General features: G+C 43.9%; 1 protein-coding gene across 2 annotated transcripts in view; it reads left to right on the top strand.

Moving 5' to 3' along the window:
* Positions 1-5469: 5469 nt before the first annotated feature.
* DDX17 (DEAD-box helicase 17) overlaps positions 5470-10767 on the top strand; it is a 20357-nt gene continuing 15059 nt past the window's right edge. For both annotated transcript variants that reach the window (XM_047066956.1, XM_047066955.1), the window contains exons 1-2: positions 5470-5750; positions 10134-10284. In XM_047066956.1, the coding sequence (XP_046922912.1) occupies positions 5701-5750; positions 10134-10284 (201 nt within the window). In that variant the 5' untranslated portion in view covers positions 5470-5700. The remainder of the gene's footprint in view (positions 5751-10133; positions 10285-10767) is intronic.

Genomic DNA, 10767 nt, shown 5'->3' with positions numbered 1-10767 from the left:
TGGGAATTTATCTTTTTTTTTTAACTTTTTAAAAAAGTTTACTTATTTAAGTAATCTCTATACCCAACATGGGGCTTGAACTCACAACCCTGAGATCAAGAGTTGCATGCTCTTCCTACTGAGCCAGCCGAGTGTCCTGGGAATGTATCTTTTAAAAACAAGATGGAGGCAGATTAAGAAAAAAAGATCCTGTATCCATGGAATAGTATTACTTTTGGCTTTTTTAAAATTTTTTATAGCTGTAAGTGCTGAGATTCTTTGATCACATAATTTAGTAGGTGGGAATGGAAAGAATTTTGTTATAGTAATGTCACTCAGTTCTTTAATCTTTCAAGTTATATGCCAAAAATCTAGTAATCTATCTTAAATTATTTTTAACAATCTATTGGCTGAAAATTCTACGTGGTCCCCTTTCCATTTGTTGAAAGCAAAGAACTGGAATTCTCTTTGCAAAAGGATGTGTTACCAAGTCATTAGAATCATTTACTTTTCTCACTTCAATATTATCATTCCTAATTGTCCCTGTACTCAGCACCTCTGAGGTTTTACATGCATAGCAAAGTCCATAGTGAGATTTTAAAAAAAATTTTTTAATGTTTATTTTTAATCTTTGAGAGAGAGAGACAGAGTGTGAGCAGGGAAGGAGCAGAGAGAGAGGGAGGTACAGAATCCGAAACAGGCTCCAGGCCCTGAGCTATCAGCACAGAGCCCGACGCGGCGGCTCCGAATTCGCGAACCGTGAGATCATGACCTGAGCCGAAGTCGGATGTTCAACCGACTGAGCCACCCAGGTGCCCCAAAGTTTATTTTTGAAAGACAGAGAGAGACAGAGCACGAGCAGGGGAGGGGCAGAGAGAGTTGGAGACATAGAATTTGAAGCAGGCTCCAGGCTCTGAGCTGTCCGCACAGAATCCGACACAGGGCTTGAACCTACTAACTGCAAAACCATGACTTGAGCCTACGTCAGATGCTTAACTGACTGAGCCACCCAGGCGCCCTCATAGTGAGATTTTGGATAGAAGAGAAATACTTTTTGTTTGTAAAATAGGAGGGTGACATTTTAAATATATTTCTCAGTTTTACCAATTTTAGAGAAAAGTATATATGAAAGTTCATGCTTTGGAAACAGATTTCCTAAAAACTCTGTTTCAGTGTGTCCCTCACATACCATAGTTTAAAGGCAACTTCTTTAAGTTACCTTTGTTGACTTAAGTATGTCCGTATTCTCAACTTCTTATATCTAACGTACAATGAACCAAGCTAGCAAAAAACTAACGTCAGTCCTACCAAGACAGAAAGCAGCGCAACTGCATTTCACCTCTGGGTGAGTTTAATGACCCAAATTGCAGAGTTGTATCACTGAGAAGAGAGAATGTATGTATAGAACTTAGCATAGGTGGTTGATAGTAAAAGTAGCTTAAAAACAAAAACCTGTGGCTTTCAATCTAAACAAGAGGAACAACTCTCTTCGTGGTTGGAAATTGGGTTTTGAATATAAATTTTACTGCTGTAATAACAATAAAACAGATAAAATTGAAAATGGCATTGGTATTGGCACATGGAGTGCAGAAGGCAAACGAAATTTGCAGGAAAACTTGACAATTGAAAGAGAATGATCATCCCCGGATCCCGCAGGGAGGGAGTGTAGCATAGGGGTCCTAAAACAGTGGTTCCCAATTGGAGTCATTCTCAATGTTCCCGAGGAGACATTTTGTTGTCACAACTTGGAGGAGGGGGGAGATTCCATGGGCCTGTAGTGGGTGGAGTTGAGGAATGCTGCTAAACAGCTTACACTGCATGAGACAACCCCCCCCCCCCCACAAATTCTCTGGCCCAAACTGTCACTAGTCCTATGTGAAAACCTCCGAGCACCTAGGTTTGAGTCCCAGCTATGCCAATGGCTCTGTGACCTTGGCTGAGTGACTGAATCTTCCTAAGCCTCAGCTTTTTTTCTGAGAAAGTGGTATTTCCCTTGATTCTGAGAAAGTGACCTCTTCTGAGAGATGATAACAGGCAACGCCACTCTGAATGGGATTTTCATTGGCTCTAAAATCCTATGAGGTACTGTTACCTCGTTTACAGAGGAGAATAAAATAAAATAAAGTAACAGCTCATAGCACATACCTAGGATATGGTGAGCATAAGCATTCCACGGTTGTCGGTTCTCAGGGTTTTGTTTTTTTTTTTTTTAAGGGTTTATATTTTTAGGGAAGTTTTAGAATTACAACAAAATTGAGAGGAAGGTACAGAGAGTTCCTATCTACCTCCTGTCCTACACATAGAGCCCCTGGCAATTATCAACCCTCTCCACATTCGTTACAATTGATGAACTTACGTTGATGTATCGTCATCACCCCAAGTCTGTAGTTTACATTATGGTTCATTCTTAATGTTGTACATTCTCTGGGTTTCGATAAATGTATAATAATACGTATTCACACCATCATGGTACCATACAGAATAGTTTCACTGTCCTAAAATTCCTCTGTACTCCCATCTACTTATTCTTCCGCCCCCCCCCCACCGGTATCCCCTGATACAATCACTGATCTGTTTACTATCTCCATTGTTTTGCCTTTTCCAAAAGGTCATGCAGTTAGAATCATACAGTATGTAACCTTTTTAGATTGGCTTCTTTCACTTAGAAATACACAATTACGATTTCTCAAGGTCTTTTCGTGTCTGGATAGTGCATTTCTTTCTGGTGCTGAATAATATTCCATTCCCCTGATGTACCACAGTTTATCTGTTCACCTACTGAAGGACATCGGGGTTGCTTCCAAGTTTTGGCAACTGTGAATAAAGCCGCTATAGCCCCCCGTGTGCAAATTTTTGTGCGGACTGAAGTTTCAAATCTTACAGGTGATACCAAGGGGCACTTGCTGGATCATACAGTAAGTGCTTAGGTTTTCAAATAGAGATGAATTGAGCAAAGCACATTTCCTTTTTCTCAACAGTCGTGGCTGTTAGTGATGAAATTCCTAGGTTCTCTGACCGCTCTACTTAATAAAAATCTTTCTCTGTGTTTAGAAAAAATTTAATAAGCTTCAACCATCTTTGGTAAGAAAACAGACATGTATCAAGAATGAGAAATGCATACTGTGGATTCACTTTATAATCAAAAACTTGTCTGACATAGGAAGACTAAAAGTTCACTTTTTTTGGACGTGGTATTCATCAAATAATGACGTAAATATATAATTGCATGCCGTGAAAAGTTTTATAAAGACAGAGGAGCTATGAGATGCTGTCAGACAAGGACCTGATCTCGTAGCAAAATACAGATTATTTCTCCTCAGCAAAATGTAGGGAGGGTTTCAGTGGAGCTACCTTACTTTATAGATTGTTATATGGAGAGCCTCAGATTTAATTACTTAGCATACATGATAAATAGGCAAACTAGTCCAAATTATTCCTTCAGTGCCCATACGTTCTAAATCACGGGAGCTTGACCGTTGTGCCACTCCTACAAGATTTATCCTTGAGTCTTTTTTATTTCATATCCCACCCATTAGCAAATCACTGGCTAAACTTCCAGACCATTCCTCTTTCACCCAGTGCTATTAACCTGCACCAAGCCCATCATCTCTTGCCTGGACTACTGCACCAACCTCCTAATTAACCTGCTTGCTGCTGCACTAGCCCACTCTCAATTTTTTCTCTACACTGTCATCATAGGGGTCCTTTCATTACGTCACTCGGCTGAAAACTTTCCGGAGATTTCCATTTTACCAAAAGGAAAAGATAAAGCTCACAATCTGGCCCTCTCTCTTTCTTCCTCCTCAAAATACGCCGGGCCACATTCTGCCTCAGGGCCTTTGCACATGTTCCTTCCCTGTAGTTCTCTGCTTAAATGTCACTTACTTAGGGAGGCCTTCCCCAGGGCATTCTAGGCAAGTAACGTTATGACACCTACACATTCCCCTCTCCCACAGGCACACAAGTACTATGCCCTTCCTCTTTTTTCTGTTTTAGTTGGCGATACTTAACCTAACATTTGTCTCCTCTCCCCCACTAGAGTATAAACTCCATGAGTGCAGGAACCCGTAAGTTCACTGCTCTAACCCCAGGGCCTAGCACAGTGCTTGGCCCATTAGGCGTTCGACACTTGTCCAGTGATTCCCACTGCCCATTCGCGTCCATGGTCCCAGAGACACCTGAACGGCTCGTCACCAAAGCTCCTCTCCCTATGCTTTTATAGGAATTTGGGAAACATTCTCAACAGAGTAGGAGACAACACTCAGCCCCACAGCGAGGGACCTCAAATCTCCCATCTGTAGAAAGAAACAAAAGAGACGACAGATGAGCTGTTCGGAGGGCCCTAGCTGCTTGACGATTCTGCGACACCATCCGGCCTTGCTTGGGAGACTGACGTTCAGTCTGGGAGAGAAGCAAGCAGGAGGCTGGACGCCAGCTTAGAAGGAATTGAGGGAGAGGAACGCCGTCCGGCCTGGTTAGAAACACGTGCTTATGCCTTCACCTCTTCCGTGTCTACAGGCCACAGCTTTTGAGCCTTTTCGTCTCCGGAGAGCGCCAAGGGTCTCCCGAGGGCCTCCGGAGGCCGCGCCGAGATGAACGGCGGCCAAGGGACCCCGGCGTCTATCTCAACAGGGACCCCACCCACGTTTTGGTTCGTTGCTAGCCGACTGTGCTCAGCCGGGGACAGCGGGAACATTCGGCTCAGAAACAGCACTTCGGTGCGGACCGGGCGTAGTGGAGAGGACTTGAACCCAACTGAGACGTCGTCGACTGATCACCTCCCGGAAGAACGGACGAGGCGCATCCATCATGGCTGCCGGCGACGGCGCAGCCAGAGGCAACCGAAAGAAAATGGCGCCGAGGCGCGCGGCCCGTGACGGCAGGCCCAGGCCGGCGGGGCCAGGGAGCCGGCAGCGCTGTTTAGGAGCGCCGGCCAGGGACCCTGAAGACCCTCCTGGGCTTAAGGTGCCTGAAGGCCCTGACACCTGGCGACTGCAATATGGAGGACAGTTATTGTCTCCGCAAAGCAACTTGCACAAGGAGGACGAGAGACCGTCCCGCGTTCGGAGCACGGCAAAATCCTCTATTCTCCAAACAGAATGCGTTACGCACACTGCGCATCTCCGCAATAGTGGGCCGGCTAACGACGCAAAGAATGTTACGTCGCACCGGAGGCTCTTCCCCTCACCCCACCCCACGTTCTAGTTCAGGTGGCGCGAGAACTCTACGCCCGCTTCGTACTTTCTTTTTCTTCTACTGAACGCAAAACGGGCTTGTCTGCGCAACTGACGTAAAGTGCTTCCAAGAATACCCTTAGGACTCCGCGAAGCCCTCGGGCCATTCCAAGACGCTGTTTACGTATCGTCTCCGACGTACGTAGCGTTAAGCTGGAGCAGTCTCAGCGCCGGCCGCCATTTTGTGCAGTCGCTGGGAAGGAAGGAGACGCCTAGACCGCGGCACTGCCGGGTTTGAGCGTAGCCAAACCTACCCGCTGTTTTTATAACCCCGATTCTCTGTGTTTTGCTCCCGTCTCCGACGAGAGAGGCGGCGACGGTGGCGTCTGCGACGGGAGACAGCGCGTCGGAGCGAGAGAGCGCCGCGCCTGCCGCCGCCCCAACAGCGGAGGCGCCGCCGCCATCGGTCGTCACCAGACCGGAGCCGCAGGCCCTCCCGAGCCCGGCCATCCGTGCCCCGCTCCCAGATCTCTATCCGTTTGGGACCATGCGCGGAGGCGGCTTTGGGGACCGGGACCGGGACCGTGACCGTGGAGGGTAAGGGGGGAGGGGGAGAGGGAAGGCCTCGCGTGTGCGTGGGCCGGGGGGGGAGGGGGAAGGTTGTTTCCTGAGGAGACCGCAGCCTCCGGCCCAGCGGGAGACCTGGAGCGGACGGCGGGCCCGGGAGCGACGCTCCCGACTCCGGGAGGCGAGGCGACCGGGGACTTAATGGCGGTGTGGGGCGCGGGTCTGCGGGTGGGCCTGCGCCCCGGGATCGCGGGTGAGCCGGCGGGGGGCGGCGGCCTGGCGACGCCCCGGCCCCTCCTCTGCGGACCGCCGTCGTGGCGGGGAGCGGCAGCGGCCGCCCCAGCGCCGCAGACCCGGCCCGGCCTCGCCTCGCCGCCCGGCATTTCGAGCCCGGCCAATTTGGTCAAGTCATTTGATCTCCAGGCCTCAGCGCTCATCTGTGAAACCACGGATGTTCTTGCTGAGAAGAGGAGGAGGAGGTCTCCGAGTTCGGCCTGGGAAAATCTTGACGCCAAATGGCTTCCCTTATGTTGTCGGCCGCCAGAGATCACTGTTAATGGAGCTGGAAACCTGGTCGGAAACTAACTAGAGACCCTAAGGCTGACTTCTCGTTTTAAACGTATTTTTAAATCACCTTTAGTCGTATTTCAGGTAATTCGAAGGAAGCACATTGGACAGTAAAGCAGTGGAATTGCTAGCGATCTAATTGATCTTGTTTGAGGAGGGAGGGGTTTTTTTTTTTTTAATCGTGAGTTTAGGGTCCCTCCTCCTCCCCCCCCCCCCCCCCCCCGTGTTTCGGTCTCTTTCTCTCCGCTTGGTGTCGGGTATTAGCTTCGCGGCCTAGCCAGAAAGTTTTTGGTGGGGTAATGCCACGGTTCCTGGGTTGAAAGTTAATAAGATTAGGCCCGACGTCTTCGCAGATACTGAGATTCAACTTAAAATCCGTAAAAAGAAGAAGTTGCTTAAGAGCTCCGTGTTGGTTTCTGCTGTTACTTTTATGTAATAAAAGTCTTAACCTCTGGATAAAAAGTAATGGAACGCCACTTATTAACATATATGTGACCTTGGGCAAGATCCTGGACCTTTGTGAGCCTGTTTTCTCAACTGAAGATGGGCATAACGCTTGCCTTTACTTTGCATTGTTCTCTGGAATTAAGATACCATGTGAAATTGTCTCTTTGTAGTAGGGTGTTCTGTTACTTGATGTTTTCTTCAAACATTTTTGTTTTTTGTGGTTCAGATACACACGTCCCAGACGTACTAGTCACAAGCACTTCAGTTATCATTTGAGTTGCAAAATAAAAGATTATTTATGCTTTGTTAGGAAGGAAAATATTTGATCTTAGTGTTAAATTTGGAGGGCTAGAAGTGGAATGTTTGCTTAGTGTTTCACAGTATAGCTAAATTTAGAAGTGAGTGAGTTTCTGTGCAACCATTTAGGAAAGGGAATTTGAGGTTAGCTAGGAAATTTGAAAATGACCAAGTAATTCCCCTCTTAAGCTTTATACTGTAGACATTCAAATGCAGAGAAACCTTGTACACCTTCCCCAGCATTTGTATACAAAAACGTTTATACCAGCATTGTTCATGTTAATAGTGGACACAGCTCCTGTGTATGTCTGGATAAAGTGTGGGTATTTATACAAGTAGAATACAACACAACAGTGAAAAGAGAAAACTTAACATCAACATGGATGACTCACAAACATTAAGTAAAAAAATCGTGGTAAAAGGATAATAGCTATAAAGACGTATATGACAAAACTATTAAGCAAAATTTGAGATGGTTGTTAGGGGGTTTGTGAACTTGAAGTGGGCACAGGGAGCTACCAAGGTACTGATAATGTCCTCTTTACTGTGGGTGTTTGGTTTAATACTTAATTTCACCGTATATATGCTGTAACAATAAAAATAAATTATTTTAAAAGAGGAAAAAGTGAATTACTGATCCCTACTTTATCCCGTATTGACTATCAGATGACATTTTAGGCTTTAAAAATGGTTCATATCAACAAAATGACACTTTTTCATAATGTCTGTGTCTTAATTCTACCTTTACCATGAAATTTCATTTACAATTTAAATTGCTATTTTTCTTAACTGAGTGTTAACAGAGCTGAAATGGATTGTTAGTTTGAACAATGGATTATTTGAACATTTTATACATTGTAAATTTAAACTTGCATGATGTTGCTGAATCTTAAGAGCTGCATTTATTGCAAAGTCAAACTTAATATGCAATCAAGACATTAATGAACAGTATGGTATGTCAGGGATTAGGATATGTGCTCAAAAATTCTGTGAAAGTAAAAGGCTATCTTATTTGGGTTAGCTTTATAAAGGTGCAGCATATTTTTGAAGAATCCCGTGTTTCAAAATATATTTGTAGTATAGAGTAGTATGTCTTGGAGAACGAAATAGTCAGGATGATACGGGGGGAAAAAACCTCTTCTTTTGAATAATCCTTTAAAGGAACCTGACTTTCCAAAGTTCTCTTGTAGATCATTAGTTTAAGGACTGGACAGCATTGGAATGCAGCAGCATTGAAAGAGCACCTAGGAACTACATAAATTAGTAATAGTATCAACTAGGCTGACAGTCTCAAAAAATAGTATAAACTAGGCTGATAGTCTCTCAAAATTGGTACTATAATTCTTTGCAAACCTGACAATCAAAATACTTGACTTACCTACTTATTTAGAACTGTTGCTTCCTTTATAGGGAGGCAAGTTGACCCAGGTGGTCTTTGATCTCTTGACCTTTGGGCCTGAGGGCAAGTTGAAGAAGTCATTGATCCTATGTCTTCGATATATGTATCTTTGTAACATGCTTCAGTTTTGATTCCTGATTTCTGTTAACAGTTCAGTAGTATACATGGAATCTGTCAAGTTCTGCCTGTTGAGTGTAGGTACTCAGTGGTCCCAAGAAAATATCCTGCGGGTCAGTCTTTGTATTTAGAGAACTGTCTAGTTGGTTAAGTTTTAGGAACACTTTGAATTCTAGGAAATTGAAGCCCTTTAAAATAATACAGCTACTGCCTGTCAGTTGTGATGTGGAACCATCTGCAAGATGATGTGAGTGGGTTAGAGTGGAAAGGGGAAGTTAAATTCAGTATAGTATTTTGGGAGGTAAAGAAATGGCATGGAAACATCATGTAAGTGTATACTACTTGTATTCAAAACAATGGCCCACACTTCAATAGGTTGAAATACAGAAATGAAGATCATCTTTGTGGTCTAAGAAGAGTAGGACATTGCAAGTTGGCCTAGTGGTCATATTTGTATTCCAGTTGAACATGTCTGTTATGAATATTGGATAAAACAAAGGTTGGCCTTAAATCTGTTTGAGTTTTTAAAACCCTAAGTAAGGGGTTCCTGTCTGGCTCAGTCAGTGGAGCATGTGATTCTTGATCTTGGGATTGTGAGTTCGAGCCCCATGTTGGGCATAGAGGTTACTAAATAAAAAAAGACAAAAAAGAAAAACTTAAATAAGACTCAGTAGTGTTTTCTTCGGCACATTTATAGTTAACAGTACTATTTCCCTGGGAACAAAGAGGAGAAGGTAAAGGTGGCAGTTAAGAGGAAGGAGAGGTCATAAATCATTTCTGGCTATTCACTAGCATTAACTAAAGGTGAAGAGTAGCCTCCTGGTCTTACAGGGGCCCTGGTAGTTTTCCTTAGCTTAGCAGACAACAGGAGTACTTAGCACAGTTATGGATAAGGAGTCCACGAAACTGTTGCAGGTATGGGGTGACTTGCTTCAAGTGGATCTTTCTACCTGTCCACCTGCTTGCCTTTAATTTAAACATAAACTGATGTCTTCCTTTGCCTATGTGTCTGATTGTTATACGAGAGTAGAGATTTCTGTTTTATTCAGTTTAATATCTCCAGGAACCGCTTAAAACAGTACCTGGTACAGTAACTTTGTTGAATGAATACAGTTACGCTAACTTGAATACTATGATTGAATACTATGCCAGATACTTTTTTTTAATACTTCTCACACGTTCGTTTCATCTTCATAGCGGTCTCTGAAATAGGTGGTGGTAGTAGTATTTCCACTTACATAAGAAACGGGTACAGAGAAGCTAAATTGTTCAAAACAACATCTTAAGTAGTAGAATCAAAATTCAAGCCTTTTCAGTGATTCCAGAATCTGGTTGTAATCCCTATGATACATATCTGTAAACATAAAAGAGTTTTTAATTTTTCACCCCTCATAACCATACCTGTAACAATATTAGTAAAGGAATTTTTATGAACCCTTTTCCTCCATACCTTTGAGTAAGAAAAACATTCCTGGAGGGGCCTGGTAGTATCCTAAGAGAAGAGTTTTTTGCTTGTTTTTTATGGCACCTAAGGTGCCACCCTCATAAGTAAATACTCAGTAAAGTAAAAATTTTGGTGCTTCTAGATTTGGAGCAAGAGGTGGCGGTGGCCTTCCCCCGAAGAAATTTGGTAATCCTGGGGAGCGTTTACGTAAAAAGAAGTGGGATTTGAGTGAGCTCCCCAAGTTTGAGAAGAATTTTTATGTAGAGCATCCGGAAGTGGCAAGGCTGACTCCGGTAAGTTTTGGGGGTTTATTTCACCTTTTTTGTATACACAGTAATGAACTAAATTGACATATTAGGCAGTCTTAACTCACACTGCTATTACTTGTTTTATTCTAGTGTGGTACCTAGATTCTTACTTGTTTGGTTTTCGTTTATTGGTATACCTCCCAATTGGTCATGTAGGAGATTTTAACTGTATAGGAGGTTCATGTTTTTTCATCTCTGAAGTTAAAATTAAAACATTGGCATAAATATAGGGGCACTTGGCTGTCTCAGTCAGTTAAGTCGTCTGACTGTTGATTTCACCTCAGGTCATGATCTTAACCATTGGTGAGTTCAAGCCCCGTGTCAGGCTCTGTGCTGACAGCATGGAGCCTGCTTGGGATTCTCGCTCTCTGCCCCTCCCCCCACTTAGACTCTTGTGTGTGCTGTCTCAATAAACTTGAAAACATAAATTAAAAAAATAAAACATTGGTATAAATATACTTCTGTTTG

The sequence above is a fragment of the Lynx rufus genome, unplaced genomic scaffold (genome assembly GCF_022079265.1).
Source record: "Lynx rufus isolate CCGP_SWC_20201006 ecotype Redwood Valley unplaced genomic scaffold, mLynRuf1.p SCAF_7, whole genome shotgun sequence".
Classification (NCBI taxonomy): Eukaryota; Metazoa; Chordata; class Mammalia; order Carnivora; family Felidae; genus Lynx; species Lynx rufus.
Note: the sequence above shows the minus strand (reverse complement) of the source record. Positions and strands in the feature narration are given on the sequence as shown.